The sequence below is a fragment of the Marmota marmota genome, unplaced genomic scaffold (assembly GCF_001458135.2).
Source record: "Marmota marmota marmota unplaced genomic scaffold, marMar, whole genome shotgun sequence".
In the NCBI taxonomy this organism is placed as follows: domain Eukaryota; kingdom Metazoa; phylum Chordata; class Mammalia; order Rodentia; family Sciuridae; genus Marmota; species Marmota marmota.
Window position 1 is genome coordinate 29,561,950 of NW_026000229.1, and position 27,965 is coordinate 29,589,914.

General features: G+C 38.4%; 1 protein-coding gene across 1 annotated transcript in view; it reads left to right on the top strand.

Moving 5' to 3' along the window:
* Atp8b4 (ATPase phospholipid transporting 8B4 (putative)) overlaps positions 1-27,965 on the top strand; it is a 242,420-nt gene that overhangs the window by 67,301 nt on the left and 147,154 nt on the right. The window contains exons 4-6 of the mRNA XM_048793164.1: positions 15,998-16,111; positions 18,749-18,847; positions 21,761-21,822. Coding sequence (XP_048649121.1) covers positions 15,998-16,111; positions 18,749-18,847; positions 21,761-21,822 — 275 coding nt within the window. The remainder of the gene's footprint in view (positions 1-15,997; positions 16,112-18,748; positions 18,848-21,760; positions 21,823-27,965) is intronic.

A 27,965-nucleotide genomic window follows, 5' to 3' on the forward strand; every position in this document is an offset into this window, starting at 1 on the left:
ATACAGTATTCTTGGTTGGAATCCATTATTTTTCAGCATTTGAAATACGTTGTTCCAGGATTTTCTTGCTTTCAAAGTCTGTGATGAAAAATCAGTTGTTAACCTAATTGGTTTACCCCTGAATGTAATCTGCCTCCTTTTTCTCGTAGCTTTTAATATTCTCTCCTTGTTCTGTATGTTCACTATCTTCATAATTATGTGTCTTGGAGTTGGTCTATTACGGTTTTGAATGTTTGGGGTCCTGTAGGCTTCCAGGATTTGGCAATCCATTCCATGTTTCATATCTGGGAAGTTTTCTAGGATTATTTCATTCAATAGATTGTCCATTCCTTTGATTTGAACCTCTATACCTTCTTCTATCCCAATGACTCTTAAGTTTGGTTTTTTTATGACATCCCATATCTCTTGGATAGATTGCTCGTGAATTTTAAGCATCCTTTCTGTGTTGACTATATTCTTTTCAAGTTGATATACTTTGTCTTCATTATCTGATGTTCTGACTTCTACTTGATCTAGTCTATTTGTAATATTCTCGTTTGAGTTTTTAATTTGGTTTATGGTTTCCTGCATTTCTAGGATTACTGTTTGATTTTTTAAAAAAAATCTCTATCTCCTGGTAGAGCTCGTTCTTTGCCATTTGAATTTGTTTATTTAATTCATTTTCAAAATGTACTTTCATTGTTTGGACTTGCTGTCTAATGTCTTCTCTAAGATTCCGTTCCATCTGAGTTAGGTATGCCTTGAGTTTTTTCTGTGTCCATTTTTCTGATGCCTCTAGGTTCTCCTGTGTATTTAAGTTGTCCTGCATTGTTTGTAATCCTTTTTTCCCTTGTTTTTTCATGGTGCTCAAGTTACTTTCCAACTCTGTTTGACTGCTGTGTTTCTGTTTTCTCCTTTAAATTTGTTTGGTTTTTATAGTTCCAATATCTCTCCTTTGTGTTGGGAGACAATGTTTAGAGATGTTGGATTTAATTGTGATTTAAGGTAAATTCATAGTTTCATTAAAGGCTTCAGATTTTGATGGCATATAGAGAATTGAGGTTTGGACTTAGGATTTTATGTTAAGGTCGGGCAATTTGATGGTATGGAGGTTAGTATATGTTAGCTTCTTTGGGGGGTTGCTCAAATGCAGGCGGATATTAACAAGAGAATAGACAGGAGTACTTGGGGGTAGTTAAGGGCTTAGCGGACTATAGACCTATTCGTAGTATTCACCTATTTTAATTTAATAAGTTATATGTAATCTGGGTGTTCATGCTTAAGAGGAAAGATGGGGAAAAGGTAAGGACACAAACCAAGAAAGAGAGAGGGAGAGAAGAAAGAAAGAGAAAAGAATAGAAATGAAAAGAAATGATAAAAAATAATAAAATGCAGTAAAAAATTACAATTGAAAAAAAATAATTAAAAGAAAAAAAGTTAAAATTAAAAAATTAAAGAATTAAAAAAATGAAACAAGAAAGAAAGAAAAAAAGGCACTGTTAGGTTTCTATTTTCTTCGCTTCCAGTAGGTGCTGCTGTGCCTTCCGGGCCAAGATTTTGCCCTCTGGCTGTAGGATACAATCCATGTGAGGCCGCTCCCTCCTCCCCCCCTGGTGTCTCTCAAAAACCTGTTAGCTTAGGTTTATTCCTGGCCTCTAGTCCCCTGGCTTCTCCTGCTAGCCAGGCCTTCCCCAGTGTGATACCTCTCAGCAGTTCAAACTATACTCTGGGCCTGCAGTTTGCTGGGTGTGGAGCGTGGCTATTGGGAACTGGCACCTTATTGTTTGATTCCTTCCGCTTGCCACTCACCCAGAGCTCGCAAGACAGGTTTCGTTTTTGCTGCTGATGGGAGGGGGAGTTGGAGGTCAGGTGCCTTTACCTTTCCCCACGCCTCCATCCACACTCACTCTGATAGTCCCGTCTCCGGAAAGCCGGGGAGAGATTTTATGTGAATTCCCCGCTGTATGGGAGATGGGCTGAATAACACACATCTGTTCTATTGCTGCGATCTGTCGGAAACTGGTGATGGTGACGTCAGCTCTCCAATATGGTGGCCGCTGGCTTCCTTGGTGGACTGTCCGATGTGGGGGACAGAACTGGACCACTTCCTTCCCCCATCTCAAACCCCGAACTCAGCCCGGAGCTCAGTGAGGGCACAGCCGGCAGGACTCCACAGAATCCGTAGCGCCGTTTCTCTGCGTTGCTGGCCGCTTCTCGGCACCCCGCCGTCTCTAGCCGCGGGGCGGGCCGTGGATCAATCAGCCTGGATCTCCGGGCACACAGTTCACTCGCGGTTGAGACCCAGTAACCGGTCCTCGATGACGGAAATCCTTCCTCTAGGTTTTGGTGCACCCCAATTTTGCTGGAAATTCCTAACAAGATAGCTTTTGGTCGTTCTAACTCATTATTCACCTGCGCAGTGACGCGGTACACGGGGGTGATGCACTCTATTTGCCGCCGTCTTCTCTGCCCTCCCATTATTCGTATTCTTGATGGCTGCCATTCAAATTGGAGTGAGATGAAATCTCAGTGCAGTTTTGATTTGCATTTCCCTGATTGCTAAAGATGTTCAACATTTTTTAAAAATATTTTTGTTGACCATTTGTATTTCTTCTTTTGAAAAATATTTGTTTAGTTCATAGGCCCATTTTTGATTGGCTTATTTGTTGGTAAGTTTTTTGAGCCCTCTCTCTATATACTGGATATTTTAATATATATCCAGAAGAGTAACTGACAAAGATTTCTCCTATTCTGTAGGTTCTTCTTCATTCATTTCTTTCCTTTGCTCTGCAGAAGCTTTTAAGTTTGGTGTCACCCAATTTATCAATTCTTGATATTATTTTCTGAGCTTCTGGGACCCTATTGAGGAAGTCATTACTTACACCTGTATATTGGAGGGTTGACCCTACATTTTCTTCTAGCAGTTGCATAGTTTCTGGTCTAATTCCTAGGTCTTTGGTCCATTTTGAGTTGACCATGTGCAGAGTGAGATATAGAGATCTAATTTCAATCTTCTTCATATGGGCATTCAATTATCCCAGCATCATTTGTTAAAAAGACAGTCTTATCTCCAATGTTGTTCTTAGCATCTTTGTCAAGGATCAGATGACTGTATCTGTGAGGATTTGTCTCTGTCTTCTACTCTTTTCCATTGATCTCTGGTTCTGTTTTTATCTAATACTTTGCAGTTTTTGTGTAACTCTTTTCTTTATAGCATGTCTGCATTCTCTTCTTCCCTGTTTCTTAATGGGAGATTTTCTTTAGATCTGGAATCAGAAAATTTCATAAAAAACACTTGGGTATTGTGGACTGTGGCTTTAGCTTTCATCCTTTCTAGGTTTCACTGTCCTTACTAAGGTTGCAAGCAAATAATTTTTCTGAAAATTATTGTGGGAACAGAGTATCTAAAACAGAGCTTGACATCTTTAGTACCTATAATTATAAACATTAACTATTTGGGGAAAACTTGTTTCTAAAAAAGCCCTCGGCCACAGACCCCTAGGTTTTACTTCCTCGCCCCTTAAAATCCTAATTTACAGTGCTACTGGTGATCCCTCTGTCATCCAGTGAAAGGGGCAGAGTCCAATTTTCTAACATTTACCCCCTAGATGGAGTGGATTGGGTGGAAGACTGTGGAAGAGGAATGGGTTGGGAAGAAGAATTAAGGAAGTAGGGTGAGATGGCAGAGAAGCTTTGGGAACTGCAGTCAGGAGCCCACATTCATTCATTTATTAATTCAAGAAACAGGGGAAAGGATCTGGTCTGCTTTGTTTCGAAGCAGTTTTGTATATGGTAGTTACTCCTAGCCGGCCTCCCTAGTGATGCTCTGGTGGATTGTTAACTGTTAAATAAACTAATCTCTACAATTACTTGCTCTGGGGCCTGTACTTAGGATTGCTTCTGTGAGAAGCAGCTCATTTGCAAATCAGTTTAGTGACTTGGAGCATCTGTCCTTGATTGGGGACTCTGTGATCACATCATGGTAGGTCTTGTTGTGCTCAGCCCTCACTTGGGCTTCTTCTTGAATCTCTGTGTTGGTGGCTACAGAAGACAACTGCCTATTTTTATGTATGCCATTAGGGAACCCCACTGTCAATCCCAAAGCAAATTTTGGGTAATCTTTATTTAATTCGGATCATCTCCAGCATAACCTCCAAATTTGGTAAAAAATTTATCAAACCCTCCTTTGTGCATGTTATGATCACAAAAAAGTCAGACTGACACTTTATTTATAAATTATAGTTTCTGCTGTGTGTTAAGGATATTTTTAAGGTCTTCTTATCACTCCTGTCTCCTTCTTCCTCCCTCACCAATGTAGAGAATTTTGCTTCCCTATTTCCAACCAGTCCTCTGTTCTCTCCCTCTCATTTCACTCTCCAAATAAAACTATGAACAAAAACCACAAAGACAGGTGTTGTGGGTCAGTCCAAATTTAAATTTAGATTCATTGCCAACCCAGGCAAGGGAGTACAGTAGGGTCCCAACTGATTACAGCACTCTGCAGGGGTGGGGGCCTTGCAGTAGCAGGGGCTTCCCCTCTAATCTCTTGGGGTTCAGGAGAAAATGGCAACCCTTGAGGTGGTATTATTTATGTAGACCCCTGGTGGAAGCAGTGGTGTCCCAGGAAGGATTAGACTATTCATAGTGTGTTGTTACAACCTCTTGGCCCTCTGGGAAGTTCTTCAGAGGTGTTTTTTTTTTTTCTTGACTGGACTTTTCCATTGTGCCTTTTTAATTGTCATAAGCATTGAAGTCCTGCTGGAAATTTGGCCTTGTTCCCAGATTGCACAGCAGTGTGTGACCATAGTCTTTTAAATTTTTAGTCCTCATAAACAAAGCAGCTTATGTGTACTGTTGTTCCCAAAGTCCTTTCAGGAAGTTGCCTGAGCAAGTTAGCTTCCACATCAGTTCAAAGAAGTGCCCATCTACTCATAGAACTCAAAGCCCCGACTGAGATGGGCCAGTCGGCCAGAGCTGAGGGCCTACTCTCCAGCAGATACTGGATCCATAGGAGGAGGCATAGAAGAGCTCTGGCAAGGCAGAAATAGGGGGCACACAGATCATTAGGGATGCCTATGAAATTTCCATGAAAATGCAACTTTTCATCTTTCCTTTGCTCTTTTGTATACCTTCTTATCTCTCTGGAGAAGGTGTATACTTGAAATCTCTCTCTCTCTCTAATTTTACAGGTATTTTCAGTTCTTTTTTTCCGATGTCACAAAAGAAAAGTCAACATTTTGTTTGAAACTGTCTAAAATGTCGTAAGCATCTAAGCATCCTGGAGAAAAAAAATTAGCATGATTAAATTAATCTCAAAGGAAAATTTAATTTGTTCCCCTGGTAATTGTCCAAAATTAGTTCTTTGTAGACAAATCACTATTCATAGGACATTTACTAGTTCTAGAACAGTCTTTCAGACGCTGGAACGCTAAACCAAGGCCGGAGGGTAGAAAAAAGAACAAGGTTTGTGACACTGTCAGGCAGTTTTGCTTTGGGGGAAGAGGGAGGCCTACTGCCTACCCCGCCCCTGAGGTCTAGATGAGAAATGAGCTCCCCAGCCAAGCCTGGCAAAGCACTCCCTCAGTTGAAAGGACTGAAGTGGATGTTCTTGCTGATGGGATTAATGTGAGCCCTTTCCTGGGCTTTGTCTTAAGGAGGTCCTGGTTTTTTTTAGGGTGAGGGCTGTAGTAGGAGGGTCAGTGAATTCACTAATCAAGAGATATTTGAAGATTTCTCATTTCTGATGCATTTCTAAGAAACACGTTTCATTTGAGAACACACAGGACTGTATGTGGCTTTGTTCTTTAGGCAATCCTCAGAACTGCTCAGAACTGTAAACCTCAGTTTCCTCATCTGTAAAGTGGTAGTGAAATAGTGACAGTTTATTGGGGTTTTTTAGGACTGCTTGAGATGATGTATGTACAGCGCCTCAGCGTAGTGCTCAGTATGGGTAAGAATACTATACCTGTGAGCTGGTGGTGTTGTGTGACACAGAGAAAACATTACACAGAAAGCCACATGTTCTCTGTCCTGTGTCCAAGTTTTGGTGAACAGGGTCATCCTCATTTCCTTTGACCATAAAAATAATTAGTCTGCTGTCTTCAAGGTTTTTGAGCATGTTTCCTACTTGTCAGAAGGAAAATAAATCTGTGTATGAGCATATCTATGCATATATGCATGGATTGTCTTTACCAAAGATATAGCACATTTGTATGCATACATATAAATATGCATAATATGCACATATTCATGCACACACATACACAAATATACACTTTGTGCACATACACACACACGTACATGTATGTTTATATATTGTCATTACTAGAGACATATATCTATAGTACACATCATCTATAGTAAAGATAATCTGTATGTTCAATATTAGTAATCTTTATACAATTTTAGTTAATATATACATTCACTTTTTCTCCCTGCTAGTCCATAGGATTCATTTGGATACCCCTGGAGGATGGGCACTCCTGGAAGATGGGTCACATATTCCAAAGGTCTCATTGGGTGGGATAATCCTGTGGTTGCATTAGCTTGGAAAGTCAAGCAGGAAGGCTTGCTAAGGGAGCATAAGGTACTTCTGTTCTGTAGCTCACTGTTTTCATAGCAGCAATCACTTACTTAAACTGTGTCATCAGTTGGCAGGTTTATTTTTGTATTCCTGCCTCTCTCTCTCCTACTGAAGTGCAAACTTGTTTTAGGAGGGTGGGGACTTTATTTGCATTTGTAGCCCTGGCTCAATAATATTGTACCTGACGTGTATAAAGCCTTTCATAAAGATGAATTGGATAAGTGGGTAAATGTTGGGGAAATGTGCCCTCTGCATATTCCCTCTCCATACATATTTTTGCTCAAGGTTGGCAGCCCAGGCCTAGGAGAATATTAAGATAATGATGAGGATGTAGCTGATGTCTATTGACAGCTCTCTGCACAGCCTCTTCTGTGGCTGATGCAACCCCAGGTGGGTTCATCCATGAGCATCCCATCTCTTCATTTCCTCCACTCCTGAACACAGTGGACTCCATTTTAGGCAACATTAATGCTGAGAAGCTGAGTTTCTCCTGGTATTAGTGAGGTGCCAGACGTTGATCTCCAGCCCATTTGCCCCATACGTGCATTCTTTTAGGATCTTTGCATAAACATGTGTGTTTCACATATTTCCTGAGTGGTGCAAATGCCTTTTGGCCACTTCCTCTTTTATGCAAGAAGTCTGTGGACACAGTTTCTTTTTGGTTTTAATTTCATGGTTTAGTGATAATCTCTCCCTTAAAAATCAGGATTATTTCTCTCCCTAGAATCTAGATTGTATCATAACAATACTCCATCTTTCTCCTCTTGTGGCAAGAAAAGCTAGATATTTCCCCTTCAAGTTCTAGATGGTTACTTTTTACAGCTGTCATGACATAAAAAATGTTTCATCAAGTGAGGAAAGAGTGCTAAGACTGTGGTACTGATTGCGAAAGCTTTGGGTCTTGGCCTGTGGGATTTACAGGTACAGGCAGTGTCCCTGGTCAATGGCTGAACATAAATTTAACCTTCCATGATGCATTCTTTTAGGCAAAAGTAGAGATAAAAGTAGATTATTATATGAAAACATAAACTGATCTTGAGTGTATTATTACCTGATTTTTTTTTTTTTGGTTGAAAAATTCCATATTTAGGGCTAGCCTCAGGAAAGGCTTGGTTTAATTTCTTTCTCTACATTTCTTAGCTGTATAGTCAGTGTCAAGTTAATTCTTGGCAACCTCCCTACTCATGACCCCAAGATGCTGCATGTTTCCAGGTGGAGATGAAATAGGAAAGAGAAAGCCTAAATTTTCAGCAAATTCCAGAATTGACCAGTCATGTGCTTGTGTATGAACTCAAAATTGTAATTATGAGGGTGAACCATGTAGTTGGTTTATGTTAACTTGAGCCTGGCCCTGGAGTTACAGGATGGGGGTTGAGTCTGTCTAGATAGAACTCTGTTAGTTGAGGGGAAAGGGAACATAGTCAACTGTGTATTAGAGCTGGACTTGGAGCACTGAGGTTCATTTTTACATTTTTTATCGGTTCTTTTTAGTTTTATATGTGACAGAAAAATTCATTTTGACATGATTATAAAAGCATGGAATATATCTTGTTCTAATTCAGTCCCCAGTACCTTTCTTCCCTGCCCCCTTGCTCCCTTTCCTCTATTGATCTTTCTTCCACTTACCCATAGATATTTTAAAAATTAATTTCTTGTGGATGTATGTGATGATGAGATTCACTGTGGTATATTCATATTTGTATATAGGAAAGTTATGTCAGATTCATTCTGTTGTCTTTCCTTTTCCCCTTCCTTCTCCCTTCCCTTTACTTTTGATAAATTATTTTTGTACTGATTTGTCTCACACTCTCAAAATATTGTGGCAGATTTCCATTTGAGGTAGCTGTTGATGTCCGTCACTGTTTTTAGCTTTTTGTCTTCTGTATACATGGTGACTCTCTTGTCTAATGATTTGTGAGCATTCAGGTTAAAATATTAACATATGGGTGTGAGATTCTTCAAAGCTTTCTCTTTCTCTTTGGTATGGCAACTGTATTTGAAAACATGGTTGGTCCATTGTGAGTAACAACGATGAGAGGGCTCATGTTAGAAAAGTAGCATGAGGAAGAAATAAACTTATTGGATGACATTATGAATATTTAGGAGTTGTTAGCATGGCATGGTCAGTTTATCCTGACTAGTACATTGTATGTGTTTTTCCCCCTGGGATTATTTGGGAGTTGCTCACAAACAATCCTGTATATGTATAATTCTTTCATGTAAAAATGCTTTAATTTAATGTAAAATGGTTTTACATTTATGACTTTATCTACATAATAGTTCCATAAATATATAGATGAGAAATATTATTAGCACTATGTTCCAGTGGAAAAATCAAGGTCAACTTCCCAAATATTCTGTTTGTGAATTTCACAGTGTGTGTTATTTTCTATTTTTTTAAAGCAATACACTCCCATTGTGAGTAGATGGGAATCTTATTATCAAAATAATGTTTTCTATTTTATTAATATTTTATTGATGGCCCACATTTTAGTCAGTTTTTTTTGCCATTGTAACCAAAAGATCTGATAAGAACAATTAGAGGAGACAGTTTGTTTTGATGCTTGTAGTTTCAGAGGTCTTAGTCCATACATGGCCGACTCCATTCCTCAGGGCCCAAGACAAAGTAGAACATCATGGAGAAGTGTGTGGAAGAGGAAAGGGCTCAGAACATGATGGTCAGGAAGCAGAGAAAGCACTCAGCTCACAAAATATAACCCCAAAGACACATCCACCAATGACTCACTTCCACCAGCCACACCCTAATTGGCAATAGTCACCACTCAGTTAATCCCTATCCAGGGATTAATGCATGGATTGGGTTAAAGCTCTCATAACCCAATCATTTCACTTCTAAACCTTCTTGCATGATCTCACACATGACCTTTTGGGGGACACCTCATATGTAAACCATAACATTTTGCCCCTGGGCCTCAAAAGCTCATGGCCATCTCATAAAATACAGTTAGTTCATTTTCAAGAGTTCTCATAGTCTTAACAGTTTTAGCATTGTCCCAAAGTCCAAGTCCAAAGTTTCCTCTGAGACTCAAGGCAAACTCTCAGCATAAGCCCCTATAAAAATCAAAAGCAAGTTACATATGTCCAATATATAAAGGCTCAGAGTATACATTTCCATTCCACCAGGGAGAAACAGAGGCATAGAAGAAGGGATGGAACCAAAGCGAGAGCAAAATACAGCTGGGCAAACAAGTCCTGCAGCTCCATGTCCAGCATCTGGGATACACGATGATACTTAATTTGGGAGAACTCCACTATAGCTTCAGCTTCCTTGTCCACACTTTGTTCTCTCAGGGGTTGGTGACCCTGCTGCACTTTACCAGGCCTCTCAGGCCCTAACTCTAGCATCTTGTAATCCTGCAAAACCAGCATCATGTGGTTTCTGCCATTTCAAGCAGTAGTCAAGTTTCCACCTGAGTGCCTATGTGGCTGAGCATGGTGAAATAACTTCATAGGCACCCATATACAAGCAGGGTGTCCCCATGGTCTCTTCTCAAAAGAATTTTACTTTTATACCCTTGTGCCTAAGATGGGTGTGGTCTTGCTAATTCCTGAGATGCTTACAAGCCATCTTTCTTATTGTCTCTGGGCAAAGTCTTTAACATTTTTTTTTTAAGTGGCTGTAATGATTTCAACAACCACAACTTCCTTATCCTCAGCTTTACTCACAGTTTTCTGGCCAAACTGTGAGTTTTTTGAATCTTTCTTCCTTGCTTTCTGCTAAAAGCCACCAGCAATATCCATGCCATCTCCTGAATTGTATGCTGCTTGGAAATTTCTTCTACCAGATTAAGAAGTCCATCATCTACAAATTCAGCCTCACAGAAGGTGTCAGGACACAGGCAAAATGTAATTTCTTAGCCAGAATGTAACATGAATGGCCTCCAGCCCAATTTCCAATAGAGTTCTTCTTTTCCTCTGAAATCTCATGAGCCCATTCACTACTCTCCACAGTCAAATCAACATTCTGGTCTTCTGAGTTCCCACCAGAATTGCCCATTAAGCTCTGTTTACAACAATCTAAAACTTTTCCAACTTGTATCACTAAACATTTCAAAGTTTCTCCAACAAATTCCAAAAGGCTCCAAAAGCTTCTGAACCACATGGTCAGGTTAGTCACAGCTAACAGTTTCTGTTTTAGTCACTGCTTTTTCACTGTTGTGACCAAAAGACCTGACAAGAACAACATAGAGGAGGAAAAGTTCATTTTGGGACTCACAGTTTCAGAGGTCTCAGTCCATAGACAGCTGTCTCCATTCTTTGTATCCTGAGGTGAGGTAGAACATCATGGTGGAAGAGTGTGGCATAGAAAGAGGCTCAATACCTCGTACCAGGAGAAAGAGAGATTCTACTCAACAAGGACAACCACCTCCTCCAGCCACACCTGTCTGCCTACAGTTATCATCCAGTTAATCCTTAGTAGGGGATTAATGCACTGATTAGATCAAAACACTCATAACCCAATCATTTCACCTCTAAAGTTTCTTACATTGTCCCACACATGAGCTTTTTGGGGACATCTCACATCTAAACTAGAACAGCCTGTTTGAGGAATTTGTCATTTTTACTTTCCCCCTCCTTTCTATTAGTCAGCACTGAAAAGTGAAAAAGACTTTCACCACTGCTGCTTCTGTTGAGAAGGCTAAAATAAGGGTGTGGTTATGTATACTATTTGTCTGCATGGATCTTTGTGAGGGGACAAAGGGATCACTCTTGAGGGGAACTGAAAGGGAATACAAGGAAACTGTAATCATACATTGGCAGTTAATAACTAGGGCTCTGACTGAGGGGTGACAGGAGAGGAAGAGATAGATGGAAGTACTGGTTCCTTTGGTAAGAAAGTGCCAGCAGGATTGAGAAGAAGGGAGGAGAGGGTGAGGAGGATTATCCTGGCAGCAGAGGACAGTGAACTGGGGGGAAGAGGGTGGGCTAAAGAGACAGAGTCCCTGGATTCAAATCCAGGCTGCACCACTTATAAGCTGCATAACCTCATGTAAGTTACTTAATCTCTTTGAATGCTGGATTTCCCTCTTTATGATGGAGTACTTATTTCATAAGGATGTTCTAAAGATAAAATGGGCTATAAAATATAAAGAATAGTATATATAATAAGAGCTTGGAAAAATCTGCTATTATTATTATTATTCGTCATTCCTTCTGCCATCACCATAGTGGTGGAAGCTGCCCATCATCTCTCACCTGGAATAATTCAAAGACCTCCTGGTTGCTATTTTTATATCTATTCTTAGTCATCTCCAATTTCTTCTCCACCCTGAAATTTTTTAACATAAAAAAATCCCATCAGGTAACTTTTTTCTTTAAAACCTTTTGGTGAGCCCTCCATTTCTTAGTATGGATTCCTAAGAGCTTCTCCCTCTAGCCCAGTTTGTGCTGAACCCTCTAGTCCTGACTCTCCTTCCAGTCTCTTTTAGGTCAGGCCATCTTCTGTCTACCTTGGAGCTTTATTAACACATTTTAGAGGAGCAATGCGTTGTCCTTATCCTGACGTTGAGAGGGAGGCTCTTTACCGATGCTACATGTACCTCTGCAGACCTTTACTCACAGTGCCTCTTGGAGTCATTTTCCTGATGGCCAGTCTTGCAGGAGTAATTGGCCTTGGCTTCACTTTGAGCTCTCGGGAGTGAGTTTCCCATAGGGAGTGGGTGGTTTCCACGCTCCCTTGGGCTGGCTCTTTCCCACTGTCTGGAAGGCCTGCCCTGGTCCAGCATGGTCTTTGATGATGTGCTTCAGTCTATTTCATCATGGAGCCAATTGACCAGCCCATCTGGCTAACAAGCTAACACCATGGCTTCCAGCCTGGCTTCCTTTAGCACCAGACATGCCACACGGATTCTCCAGGGGCCACTCCCTTCTCATTCTTTTCTGATTTGGATGTTTCTAGTATTCTGTAGTGGAGAAGTAGTTCTAAGATGGTGGAGGTGAAGATCTTCTGTGCTGTATTATAGAGTGAGTCATACTAAAATTTGACTGAAAGCCCATAGGCCAGCTCATCAAAATGGCTAACTATCAATGTATCTGATTTAAGGTCTTCCTAATGTTATAGGCCAAGGTCCTTCCAGGTAACTGAGGCAGCATGAAGCCCCCTCCCTTCAAACCCCAATTCTTGCAATCAAGTCAAAATTATTTCAGACATGTCACTCAGAGTAACAGTTATGAGTTTATTAAAGTGATGGGAAGGGAAAGGTGATACTCTTAAGGGAGAGAGTGGGTTCTCTCAGGAGAGGGACAGTGTGCTTCTCCTGTACTCCATTTTCTATTGGGGATCAAAAAGAAGTTTCCAGAGAGTCCTGTCCAGGTTTACCTCTTGACTTTTGACTGACAGCAGGATGACATCAGACTTTCAAGTCCTCACTGCCATGACAACTCTAGGTCACCGTGGCCCATAATAAGTGGATATAATTGTATTCTTAACCATAAATTCTTATGGATTTTATGGATAGGGGGAATTATCCTTATCTCTCTGAGTTTCAGGATCTGGTCTCTGAAAAGGGTCACAAAAATTTCCACCTTTAGGCTAACTTAGGTTCCTCGCATCAATATTATTTTAGGCTTACATTTCTCCTGCTGATAAGAGGTAGTTTGCCAAGGAATGTAACATATCCAGGCTGCTTAAGGTAGGCAGGGCTTCAGGTAAATTGCTTCTTGGAAAAGAAAGCATATAGAGATCAGCATAGTGGCCCCATTTTATAGAATTATTCCCTTAATTTCATGTTCCTATTACTTGCATCTGTCAGTCCTGTCACTAATACATTCTTGAACAAGGAGTAGATGGACCCAGAGATTGTCCAGGAGGGGGAGCCCTTGTTCCTTGCTCCCAGCCGAAGATGTGCAGGTTTGCATCATCTGTGACTAAGTTACAACAGAGCCAGAACAAACATAATCTTTGTTATATGTCAAGCTAAGTAACTAGGAGAAAATTGTCATAGTTTCTGGTTGACATTATCACTTCATCCCACAGAATTAGCTCCTCACCTATATGGAATTCAGGAGAATTTCTTTATAGTTCTTACTATGATTTTGACTGACACAGATGTTGTATCTATCCTTTTAGCAAGATGCAAGCTTAACCTCTGTTTTAGTTTTAATTTAGAAGGAAAAAATAAAATAGAATTTGGAATATAAGATACTTTTGGTTAACTGTTTTTTCTCCTTTGCTTTCCTCTTCCCCAGTATTTTCTCCAAGTTCCCTCTTGAGGAAAACATCATGATTGACAGTTCCTACATCCTTCCTTTCCAGCCCAGCTCTTGAGTAGGTAACACACTGCAGTTACTCATCTTCAGCTAATAGAGCAGTTTTTAGCACATAACAGTGATCAGACCACTAAGCTGAGAACTCTTCTCTTAACCTCTTCTTACTTTCCCACAACTTGTAGCACAGAGTAGGATATCTTGATTCCTGCTAAATGGTCAAAATGGTCATTTAGCAGAAGGTTTAATTTTATTTAAACAGATAACAGTGATTACTAGGAACATAAACAACCTCATTTAAAAAATCTATTTAGGGCATGTTGATTCTGAATTTTAGCAGGACTTATCATCCTGACTTTGTCATGCTATTTTTGTGGATATGATAGAGTTAAGCCTCAGTGGAGTACAAGTAAATGGATTTGTAAGTGGTTAAATAAAGTGTATTTAATATGTTTTATATAATACCTTAAAATGTTATTAACATTGATCTATAGAGAGATCTCTGGTAATTTACTATAGCTTTATTTTATTTTATTTTTGGTATTGGGGATTGAACTCAGGAGCACTTAACCACTGAGCCATATCCCCAGCCTTATTTTGTATTTATTTAGAGACAAGGTCTCACTGAATTGCTTGGTGCCTCACTTTTGCTGAGGCTGGCTTTAAACTCATGATCTTCCTGCCTCATCCTCCCAAGCTGCTGGGATAACAGGCGTGTGCCACCACGCCAAGCTAGCTTTATTTTTAAATGAACAATATTTTCATCTGTGGTGTATCCTTTTTAATGTATTTGTTTTTGTCTTTGGAAGAATATATAAAAGGTATGTACTTAAAATTTTCTGGTGATACAATGCTGGGAGGAATATTAAATACATTATTATAGTACAAGTAAGGTTTAAAAATGTTTTTTTCTATTAGTCTTATATAATAGGAATATATGAAAGATCTTGAACATTGATATTAAAAAAATAGGGAAGGAAAACTGATTAAATCGTGGTTTATGTAAAAATGATTTAGGGATTTTGGATGATTGAAACTTAATATGAATACATATGGAGATACAGTTTCCAAAATGCTGATGAAACTTTAGGGCTTGTTAACATAGTAGTTCAGAACACTGAACAGCAAAGTCCCACTGTACATGGTCTGGTTGAACTAGGTCTGTAATTTGTATTTGGCTTTAGGTGCTATGTTTTAAGACAGATTTGGAGAAGTTGGGGTAGGTCAAGAAGAGGCTGACCAATAAAAAATGTCTGCAAAATAGGTCATGGAAAAAGACTGAGAGGTTTAGGAATGTGGATTAAAGAAGATTTAGAGGAGTTCTATGAGTGGTCTTCAAATATTTGAAGGTTACTGGGCATGGTGGTACATGCGTGTAATCATAGTGAACTGGGAGGCTGAGACAGGAGGATTGAAAGTGAAAGAGGCTAACCTTGGCAATTTAGAGAGACTCAAACTGAAAAGTAAATAGGGCTGGGGATGTAGCTCAGTGATGTAGTGCCACTGGGCTCAGTCCCCAGTACTGAAACCAAACTAAACGAAACCAAACAAAACCAAAAACAAACAACTAAAATCCCCCCAAAACCAATTATCAACATGGAAAAGACAAACTTAGTCTGGGTGACCTGAGGGATGGAATTCAGCATATAACAAGAAATTATGGGGAGGCAGATTTGGTTTCTCATAAGAAAGACTTTTCTAGTAATTCCTGTTCTTAAATGGGAACAGGCTGCCTTTAAAGGCAGTAAGTTTTCCATCAGAGGAGACCTTCAAAGACAATTCTAAGGGCCCTTTGTCAAGCTCCTAAAGGACCATGCTTCAGGAAGGTGGACTGGATGACTTTCACACAGATTCCTTCCAATATATGGGCCTTAGCATGAACTCAATGCCATCATATAGTAGGTACTTAAGCAATACATATCAAAGGGATGAATGCACAAAAGCAAAAATATCTAATCAGTGGACTTGTGCAGTTGATATATTTTTTAGTAAGGGTGATTTTATGGCACCACATCGTCCTTTCATCTAGCACGAGGAGTATGTTATCTTGGGAAAGATGAAGGGCTTGGGCCATGCAGAGTTTTACATTTCCTAGATAACTGGCTTCTCTTTCTTACTCTGGCATGATTCATGCTCATCTTTGTACATTTCAGAGCTATAATGAGCAACACCTTGCCTCATACTAACACGATGCTATTTCTTTTTCAGGATAATCGTATCCACACATCCAAGTACAACATTCTTACCTTCTTGCCAATTAATTTATTTGAACAGTTCCAAAGAGTGGCAAATGCCTATTTCCTTTTCCTTCTGATATTACAGGTAATGTTTGGGTTGTAGTTCTTCATTATCTCTTAAAAATATTCACATAATTTGGAAAAGTAAGTTAATTTACTCTGCTAAATGTTTGCGATGAGGTAAAGCCATCCTTATCAGATTTTTAATGTTATTGTTGCTGTTTCTCTTCACAAATGTGGGAGTGCTAAGAATGGGTAACACTCAGGGCATTCATCATTTTAAACACTGAGGTCATTTAAAAAATGCAGACTTGCACTTTATTTGAACCAAACCAGAGCCTAATAATAATGACTGTTCATTGCCTCCTTTCTTTTTTTATCTTCCTCTCACGATGACAGTGTGGGGATTGCTAGAGTTGAGGCAAAGAGTCTTTGCTGACTAAGACTGAGAGGGTTGCGGTACTTAATTTGGCACATTTCATTTTGATCAAAAACAATGACATATTTTATGTGCATATAAAATGAATGATGTTTGCTGTATGTTATTTCACTCTAAAATGATTATTCTTACAGTTTTGAGTGGTAATTAGTTAATTTCTCCCTTCTCATCTGACTAAAATTTAAGCTTAATTGAAATTTTAGCTCTTACTGATATTTTGGGAAGGAAAAAGGTATAGGTCAAGAAAGATGCATATATATACACACACACAGAAACAGTTCCTGTTAGTCAGTTATTTACTTAGTATTAATTTTGGATAATTTAATCAGATCACACTGGTTGATTCAGAATGTGCTGGGCTTTGTTTTAGTTTGAAGAGGTAGAAGATAGGTTGGATGTGTGAAGTATAGATTATAAGCTTTGGGTACTATTTTCCTTTAATCGAGTAGCTATTTGTATTAAGAATCTTTGGGTGGAAAGTGGCAGAAATCTAAATTAATTTAATCAAAAGGTGAATATATTCAGGGTCATATTTCCTCTCTAGTGTGGTTAGACTCCTGGGCAGTAACAATTTGATGAGGATGTAGCTTCTCTTCCTCTGTTCTCATCCCTGCTGGTCATGAGGATTCTTGTGTAAATTCTTACTATCTGGTGGCCCTGGCAGTTTTAGACCTATCTTCCTTGCTCTCCAGTCTAACTCTAATATGAGATAGATATGTAGATGGATAGAGACAGAAAAAGAGGAGGAGGGAGGGGGGAGAGAGAGAGAGAGAGAGAGAGAGAGAGAGAGAGAGAGAATGAATTACCTTTTATCTCTAGTAAATGTCTTGAGATTATTTCTCATTACTAAACTGATCACTGTGGCTCAAGGATTTGAGACAGTGATTGGCTTGACCTAGATCATGTGCCAAAGTGTGGAGCCAGAATGGAATCACCCAACGAAATTACGAGGACTGAAAGTGGAGCGGGTAGGAGAGTTCCTTAAGAATAGGGATATAGTTGAGAAACAATCAGGAAAAACCCCCAAATAAAAATAAAACAAACAAACAGATGAGCACAATTAATGAGCAACTTACCATTTATTGAAGAAAATGTAGAATCCAAGGTTTTTTTTCTCTGTCCCACAAAACTAGTTTGGTTTCTTCGTGTAACCCTTCACGCCACTGCAGAACTTAGGATCCATTTCTCTGATGGCTTTCTTACCTGTGGTCAAAGCCTCAGTTCATGCAATTTCTTTTAATATTTATTTTTTAGTTAGAGGTAGACACAATATCTTTATTTCATTTTTGTGTGGTGCTGAGGATCAAACCCAATGCCTCACATGTGCTAGGTGAGCGCTCTACCACTGAGCCCCAGCCCCAGGCCCTAGTTCATACAATTTTATATTTGGAAAGTACATTTGAGATGGTTCAGACCAACCTCCTTTGTTTAATGATGAAGAAATGAGATCCAGAGAGCTTAGGTGATGTGTAAAACTTTTGCATGAGTTACTGAGACACTAGGAGTAGGATCCAGCTTTTCTACTAGTCCAACATTTTTCCTGCCTCCTCAGAGGAGTTTTATTTTGTTTTCTTATTGTTTTTTTAATTGTTTTTACTTTTAATTGACACACAATAATGTACATCTTTATGGGGTATAGTGTGATAATTCAGTACATATATACAATGTGTAATGATTAAACCTAGGTAATTAGCATTTCCATCTCAAACATTAATCATTTGTTTGCACTTGGAACCTTTGAACTCCTCTCTTCTAGTTATTTATAAAATATGTGGAATAAAAACCCTATGGACTAGTGCAAAAATAATTATAGCACATAATCTAACTGAATGAATTTTTCTGGGAATCAAATGATATATGGAAAATACTGGCTCAGTGTCTGGTGCAAGGTAGATATTCAAAGGATCTTTCTTTGAGACCTGGTGTGATAAAGCATTGGTAAAATTATTAAAAGTTAGATGAGAAGCTGAGAAAGACAGGTGACATTTAACAACATGGAGAAAGACCACCATATGTGAAAAATTTCAAGAAAAGTTTACTTCTCAACTTGCTTTAGAATTTTCATGTTTTTTTTTTTCAGTTTGAAAATTGGCAGAATGATGCTTCTACCCTATGTGTCTTATCAAATGCAAACACTGAAATTATTGGGTTATTCTACATTTGGACAAATAACAGGATATAATTGCATTAATTTCTTCCAAGTCTTATAGAATTAAATAACAAAATTGGAAGATATATTTCTTAATGCTAACAGCCCTAAATTATTTGAAATATTTATTTCAGCTAATTCCAGAAATCTCCTCCTTAACCTGGTTTACTACCATCGTGCCTCTGGTTCTGGTAATAACTATGACAGCTGTCAAAGATGCCACAGATGACTATGTGAGTATTTGTTCTTGAGCATGATCGAGGTCTCAGTTTCAATGGCAACATCTCAGAAACAGAAAAGTGGAAATCTATTTAAACAGAAAGTGGAAATCTATTTAAAATTTTGGATGAAACTCTTTTGGTGAATACCACGTAATACATATTTTTCTATTTGTTTTGCTATCTGCTAATATTGGTGTCATAGAAGCTGTGCCTCTTTAAAAGCAAGAGGCTTTCACTATCTAGACACACTCCTTTGTTTTATAGATGAGGAAACTAAAATTCATAGAGAGCTTGCATTTTGCTTAGGATAATACCACCTATTTGTTGAAAAGCAAACTGGATTTAGAACACAACATGCATTCACACAATGAAGTATTATTTATCCTTTATCAGATTCTTTGTCTAAGTTTTGAGAGTTGGCAAGCATTAGACACTCTTACATATTGTGCTCATTATACAAGAAGTTTCAAAATGCCTAAACAATTTCATGGTGCACATTGTGACTCCGACATTTGAGGATGAATTTGGTCAATGATACCTTTGGAGTAAGTGTATGGTTGCTCCTTATTATCTGACCTTTCAGAGAAATAATATTCATTTAGATGCATGAGTTCCTAAATAATGTCCTTAAAGGTCTTATTCATTATAGTCACACTTCATTAAAGAGAAAAATAGTAGAGTAGAAAAAACATGGAGGAAGACATCTTACCATACCATTGACTAGCAGCAAGTGGACCTCTGACCCTTCCCTTTTTTGAGTGATGGAGCTAATGACATAAGCACTGTTGGGAGGATAAAATGAGGTGAAGGATAAAATGAGCACCAGATACACAGCTGGGCTTACCATGAGTACACTATGAATGCTGGTCCTCTGCTCCCTTCCTGCCTGGAGCAGATCCCCTCTAAGACTTTGTATTTATTTCTAGAGTAGAAATCGTCAAAAAGAGTCAGCTTGGGCCTGAGAAGACCAAATCTAATCCTTCTAGACTCCATCTGTTCCAATACCAAAACCCTTTTGCAAAGCCTGAGCAAAAGTGGGAGTTCCATCCCGAAGCCCAGAGTGTGGGTTGTTCAGATTTTGGGGAGGTGGTGAGCTATTTGGCCTTTGATGCCTAACTATTCAATTTAGAGGAGTATTTTCAGATTACATACAGCTATGACTAAACATGAAGTCTCCCGTTGATTTTACTATAGTTAATATTTGAAAGTGCTTTTATTTTTTGTGATAATATGCTAGTGCAATAGTTGAATATCTTCATCAGTAAGATATTCTGTCTTGGCAGGAGAGAGCTGTCACTCTGAAATGGGGAAGACTGGAGAGTTTAATAATGAAGGGGTCATTTACAAGGAAAAGCACCTAGGCTAGCAACATGGGCTACCCTACTATTGTAAATACTAGGCCTGAAGAAGAAAGGAAGGAAGCAATTACCAGCCCTGGAGCTATAGCTGGGGCTGTTTGCTGCATCTGGGGCTATCTGTAGAGAACATAGCCGTTGCTAACTCAACTAGAAGGAAGCAGGGGAATAAATACCCTCATTTTACTCTTCTCTGGCTTTCTGATCTTCAGTACCACCTATTGGCCAAGGGCAACCAGAAACAAAGACCATAGGGGACAGCTTCCCATTGGCACAGGGCAGAATAGAAAAATTTAAGGTAAAGATATGGAGGAGCAAACAGAAGATGTTGGGCAACCCCACTAAACCATGTACTCAGAAAAATGTTTCCATCTCTAGTGTTCTATTTGTAGAAATAAGTTTACACATCAGTGAATGGGCGGGCTCAATTTACTCCTAAAAGTTTATAATATTTTAAATTATTTTAATCTTAAAAATGCTAAATAGCTTTGTCTTCTTATTTTTACTGGTAATATCCATTAACTTATACCTGTATAATACCGTGCAATTATATGTATCAGGGATAGCATAATAGAAAGATTGCAATGGGTTTTGGAATGATGTTAAAAAGAAAAGGTTTTGTTGAAGCATTTTATATGTTGCGCTATTGATACAACATTTAAAATAAAAAAAGAATAGTGACTTATCTTTATGATCACAATCTATAAAATCAAAGTTTCATGTCTTCTAAAATTATCCCCGTTCATATGTGTATGTAAGCTAATATGCTGAAATAACTTTGTTTCTATTTTAGTCTATTACAATTTACACTATTGTCTATTACCCTTGTCTCTAATAATTTGTAATAACTAACATATAATAATATGATCTTGAAAGTTCATGTAGAAACATTTATCTCAATGGCTACTAATTTCTGAGTCTAGTGAGGAACTTATAATACATGGATTCTTTCAAGCAATATAAGATATTTACATTACTGGAAATGTGATCTCTTGGGCATAAAACATAAATTCACACCAAATGTGGTTAAGTATTGTATTCTGATTTTTTGTTTTAAATGCTTGCTATTTCATAAGATCACTGTTAACAATTAGAATTTCTGGAGAATAAAAATACATGTTGTTACAAGTAATTTCTTGACTTCAAAGAAATCCATAAAACAGAATCAGTGATGTTCCAATAAAGTATTGAGCACATATGTGAGAGAAATGGAAGTCCCCATTCCTGGTTGGAGTCATCAAAATTAATGTATGGTTTTCTCTGGTACTATGTGACAGAGGAAAGAACACATTGTCTTCTGAGAAGTGACTAAAAATGTGTGAGAATTGGAATTGTGAGTCGAGCATGTGGCTAGACTTCTTCCACTGGTGATGCCTACAATGAGTTTTAGTGAGCTGAGTGTTGATTTAGATTTAGAATGTGCAGCTGGGTTCAAGGTAAGTATAACTGTGTTCATCTTAGGCAGATGGAGACATTGTCCAGATACATGCACTCAAAAAATTTCCATTGTCCCTTTGGGTTGACCAAGTGTGATTTAATATATTATCTCATGAATACTTTGATTTTCCAGTTCCGCCACAAGAGTGATAACCAAGTGAACAATCGGCAGTCTGAAGTGATCATTGACAGCAAGTAAGAAATGCATTCTTTGGGTTATTATTATGATTTCTGTGTCCCCAAAACTGGTCTTGACAACTGGTGGCTTTCTTTTCTAATTAAATGTTTGCTTCCTCCCTCCTTTAGTTTATTAGCTGCTGAAATATAATTCCATTCCATCTTCATGTCTTCTTTTCATATTCAACCAGTATTTGTACCATTCACTCAACTTTTGCTTTGAATTCCTGTGGCTTTCTATTATGGGACACAGACATATCTTTGTCACTTTTTATTTCTAGATAGAATACTATTTAGAGGTGGCATACATGCCATGTTTTGTAGACTTCATGAGTATTTGAGTTTTTGAATTTGGCAATTTCTGGGGAAGATTGCTAGAGAGACTTCTGGCACATTACTGTGTCAAGTGATAGCAATAAGGATGTTGTATTCCCTTGAGAGTTGAATTTAGAATATACTATCCACTATATCATGAATTTTTCATTGCATTTAAATTTATCCATTAATGGAGAAATATTTGCGGAACAGTACTAGAATCATAAATGCTCTATATACCAACAACCCTGAAAACATCTCCAGAAAACTTGACAAGAGTAAATTTCAAAGTTTCTTTCCATCGTTTCTTATTTGCTTTCTCTCTGTCCCCTCTTTTTGCTAATGGTAACAGGTGGCAAAGTAAATTTGTAATGTATTTTTAATTCATAATCTGACAGTAAATCACACCAGCCAAGGATTTTTGAATTATTTAGATATTGTGAAGAATATAATTTTAAAAGAGAAAATAATAGAGCAAATTAACCTCATGTGAGAGAAGATTCCACAAAGTGATAGACTTATCAAGAGAGGCTAGGTAGCTGAGATAATAAATAGTAAGATTAATGTAATTAATCTCTTTCTGTAACTAATATGTTGGTTGATACTATTAATGCAATGATTCCTATAGTTTTTTTTTTATTGTCTTGTTTTACAAAATGGTACTTAATGAAGAAAGATGATCTTACTCTAAAACCAGAGTTGTAGAGACAAAGCTTTGGAAAGCATAATTCTGGTGTGACAAGGATAAGCCATAAAGATGCTGGAACCATCTGGTTCATTTCCAGTGTTAGCAGGTTTTGAATTGTTGCCACGATAGTGTGGTGTTAAAAGCATGCGTTTTGCACTTGGAGGGACTGAAGTATGGGTTTCATTCTCCTGAATATTTCTGTGGTCTTGGGCAAGTTCCTAACCTCTATAAACATCAGATTCTTTTTGTATAAAGTGGGGTTATGATGGGGTCCCATGCATGGATGGAGGTGTTGTGAGGGTTGAGCTACTATAACGTGCTCTGCCTGGAGTCTGGTGTGTTGCCAGCATTTCCACGTGGCCTGTTATTTCTTTAAGGCATGGTGATTCTTTGTAAGCTAATGTGGTCTGTGGCTTTGAGCAGTATGCATTGCATGTCTTGACTGTCTCAAGTGATGTTATGACTAATTCTCCAAGGAACATTTGATAATCAGTTTCATTACTTTGTATCATCTCATATAAAGGGTGTTAAAATATATACAGTGATATAATTAATTTGAACTAGTGGCCTTCATGTGTCTTTTTATCTTCTCAAGTTAAATTTTGTGGTGATACCTGGTTAAGATATTGGGGCTTCTATCTGGAGGCCATGGATTGATTAATCCAGTAACTTAGATATTGAGAAGCTTGGTGACTAGGTGTTTCTTACACATACTTGCTATCATTATCATCATTATTGGGAGTAGTATTAGTGCTACTTTCTTGTGGTTTCATTTATCCTTTCCTTAATTCCTTATGAGGTAGGTTCTGTCTGTAAACCAGTATGGCCTGATGTTCTGTGGAGGTATTGTTGCTGATTCTATGAAGTTGAAGAGAGATTCACTTATCATTAAGAATGGGATAATCTTAAGCATTTGGTGTAAATGCTTACATTTACAAACATTTCCATTTGAAAGATTACTTGAAATTCTCCAGGGCAGGGGTCCTGCCTCTTGGTCATGTTTATGTCACTTGAGCCTACCAGGGTGTCTGTTGAATCTTGGTACCGAGCTGTAGCCATCTTGCTGAGAGGGCAATCTGCCAGAGAATGTTCTATGATATTTTGCTAAAACCTATCACTAACCGATTCTGGTGGCTGGTATGATGGTTTTAGCAGAATGTGCTCAGGCTGTGGAGACTGGCATTTCACTTTTTGGATTTGGAGGTGCCGGGGAAATCAAATGGGCTCAGATCTGAGATGTTGCAGAGAGCTTCCAGTCTTTCTTTGGAGCTCGTGGCTCTACCTGGTTCTTCTGGGCTCAGAAATTATGTATATTACCTCTCAGAACTAGTACTTGCCACCTTCTTCAGAACACTGCCCTTGGGTTCTTGGAACCAAAGATTAACTGGTACAGGAGTATGAAAGAGTTGCTTCCTTACCTCAAGTTGGACTAACTCTGAGGTTAAATTTCACCCCTGAGCACTCCTCCAGACCAGACAAAAGATGAGCCTTGCCAGAAGTCACACCTTTGCTTTGCTGCTTCCTTTGTTCTGTGATGCTTCTCATATCCCTTATCAGTTACTCCTAGTACTGTCTTAATTAGCCACTTGCACATGAATCCTCATATCAGGATCTGCTTCTAGGAATGCAGTGGTTAACGCATAATTAAGCCCATGACAATATTAATAGAAAATATTAAGAAAGTGTTTTGAACCTCTCCTTGGCTCCTGTGGGTCATGGTCCAAGAATAAAAGTAAAATTACTTGGGTCTGGGGGCCCTGGGAGATAGGCATTGCTGGGAGTGGGTGTCACATTGGGTTGGGCACTGCTGGGTACTTGTGGCTTCCTTTGTGTGTTCTTGGCAGAAGGTCTTAGAGTCAAGGTCTTCATGCTAGTGCAGGAGAGACTGGCTTGTCTTGGGCAAGGAAAGATATAGTCAGCTTTGGGGAGAAAGTCCCTGAGGAGGAAGGGTTGTTTGAAAGTACCAGTCAGAAGATCTGGGCCCATGTAAGTGATTGCTGTGTGACACTGGGCAATTAACTTTTCCTCTGGGCTTCAGGTGCCCTTTATCTTAGAAGCAAAGAAGGTGGGGGCTACACTCACATTCAACACATATTTATTGTGTGGGGGCCTAGTGCTCTCTGTTTAACTCTCATAAAACTCTAGGATATGGGCAATAGTTCCCCCGTTTTAAAAGATGGAGAGACTAAGGCTCAGAAAGGAAATGACTAGTCTAGGGTTCCATGGCAAACAGGACCCTAAATTAGAGTTCTCCTATCCACTCATGGTGCAATGCGTAAATGTGAACTGACCAGGTCTTCACTATTTGTTTTTTATTTCAAAGGCTTTGTATACAATTATATAAGTATAAAATCATTACACAATATACATGTAGCTTATCTATATGTAGTATACACATGTATACAAACACGTATATCTACTTTTGGTGCCAGAAGCATTATTCATCTTCATTCTTGCTGTGCTGAACAACATTGTAAAACTGAGTCTTAAAATATCCATGAAAATAAATGAAATCTTTCCCTTCTGACCATCCTTTTAAATTTTACTTTTTTATGGTCACTCATTTCTTTCATATTAGGACCAACCTTCTGCATTGACAAACTGTTGTAATATGTGAAATTGCTTTAGAAATGGGTGTTGCATTAGGCACTGATAAAATCTTTTGATGACTTGAGTTGTAAAATTAAGTAGAGGTGGCTTCATATTGTAGAAATAAATGTGACAGCTATAGAGGAAGTACACACCCTTAACCGTAGGCCATGAAATACTATTTGCCGGCTGACTCTATAAATATCAGTAGAGACGTAACTGTTTTACAAGAGAACATTTACTCTCAAGTTATGCTAACTGTCTTTGGCCTCTGTGGGAGCAACAGGGCAGGTAAGTGGCTGGTGAGAAGCACCCTGAAAGTTCCTGCAGAGGTCACCTGCACCATACTCCTTAATCTGGGAGTCATGTTAGAATAACTTGGGAGAGTTAAACAACAACAACAACAACTATGTCTATATGTATTTATGTATGTATGTATCTATCTATGCTCTAGCTGCATGTAGGAATAATTGAGGGTCTTAGAGGTGAAGGCCTAATGTTTTTCAGTTTCCAAGAGGAGTCTAATGTGCAGACAGCTTAAGGACCTCTAATCAAACCCACCTCTTTACCCATATAGATTTCTCTAGCCTATATCTCTTTAATTTTAAGACACTCAAGGAAATGAATTTCAGTTATTTTAAAATAGGAAGCATCATTTTGTCACATTATAAATATCCTTATAAAGGAATTATTCTGCAGTGCATATTTGTAATTTTTTTTGGAAGGACTCACATTTTTAGTTAAACACTTGATCGATCAACAATTATTTTGCCATGTTTTTCTTTTCTTCAGAAATTCAAGATTTTAGTTTTGCCCATTTTTGTGTTTTATTTCTTTCTCCATTACATCTACTGTTCTGAATGCTGAATCACTCACTGACTTGTACATATTTATGCGACTTACAATTTTTGTTGCCCTATCCCATAAAAATTTCTAGTCATGTAGATATTAAACATGGAAAAGGATGTGCAGATCTTCTGCTGTCCAAGAACTTGGAATGTTTATGGTCCAAACTGAGATGTGTTGCAAGTAAAAAGACTGTGTATGCCAAATTTTAAAGACTTAGTAAAAAAATTTAGCTATTTTATTAATAATTTGTTTTACAATCTGTGAGGTGAATAGACAGCCTATATCCTGGGAGAAAATTTTTGCCCCTCATACATCAGACAGAGCACTAATTGCTAGGGTATAGAAAGAACTCAAAAAGCTAAGCACCAAAAAAACAAATAACCCAATCAACAAATGGGCCAAGGACTAAACAGATACTTCTCAGAAGAGGATACACAATCAATAAGCAAATATATGAAAAAAATGTTCACCATCTCTAGTGATCAGAGAAATGCAAATCAAAACTACTCTATCATCTCATTTCAATCAGAATGGCAGCTATCATGAAGAAAAACAACGATAAGTGTTGGTGAGGATGTGGGAGAAAGGTACACTCATAAATTGTTGGTGGGACTGCAAATTGATGCAGCCAATATGGAAAACAGTATGGAGATTCCTTGGAAATCTGGGAATGGAACGAGCATTTGACCCAGCTATCCCTCTCCTCAGTCTAAACCCAAAAGACTTAAAAACAGTATACTACAGGAACACAGCCACATCAATGTTTATAACAGCACAATTCACAATAGCTAAACTATGGAGCCAACTTAGATGCCCTTCAGTGAATGAATGGATTAAAAAAATGTGGCATATATACACAATGGAATATTACTCAGCAATAAAAGAGAATAAAATCATGGCATTTGCTGCTAAATAAATGGAGTTAGAGAAGATAATGCTAAGTGAAGTTAGCCAATCCCAGAGAAACATATGCTAAATGTTTTCTCTGATATAAGGAGGCTGACTCATAGTGGGGTAGGGAGGGGGAGCATGGGAGCAATAGATGAATTCTAGATAGGGAAGAGGGGTGGGAGGGAAAGGGAGGGGGCAGGGGATTAGCAAGGATGGTGGAATGTGATGGACATCATCATCCAAAGTACATGTATGAAGACACTAATTGGTGTCAATATATTTTATATACAACCAGAGATATGAAAAATTGTAATAAGAATTGTAATGCATTCCACTGTCATTTATTTTTTTTTAAAATCAATAAAAATAATTTGTTTTATATCAATTCCACTTTGAAATTATAATATTTTGTATACATTGGATTAAGTAACATTATTAAGATGAAATTTACCTTTTCTTTTTATTAACCTGTTTTGAGCGTGGTTACTAGAATATTTTAAACCACAGATTTGTGGCTAGTTCTGTTGAACAGAGTTGCTCTATACTCTATCTTTAGTGAGCAGTAAGAAACTGAACAGAGAAGACGATGAACTCTGCTTGGAGCGTGGCCTCCCTATATGTAGCTCAGGATTCTGTGTTCATTCTTCCAGGCTGCCAGCATCTGTGGTAGTCACTGTTTGTGTCACTGTTAACAAATAGAGCCAGCATCCTTTTTTCTTGGTTTTTTTGTTTCCCTGACAGTTCTTAATGTACACTCTTGCATTAGAACAATCCGAGATCAGATTTTCCAGTGCAATTACCTTCCTCTTAGTCAGGATGTTTCCCTGAC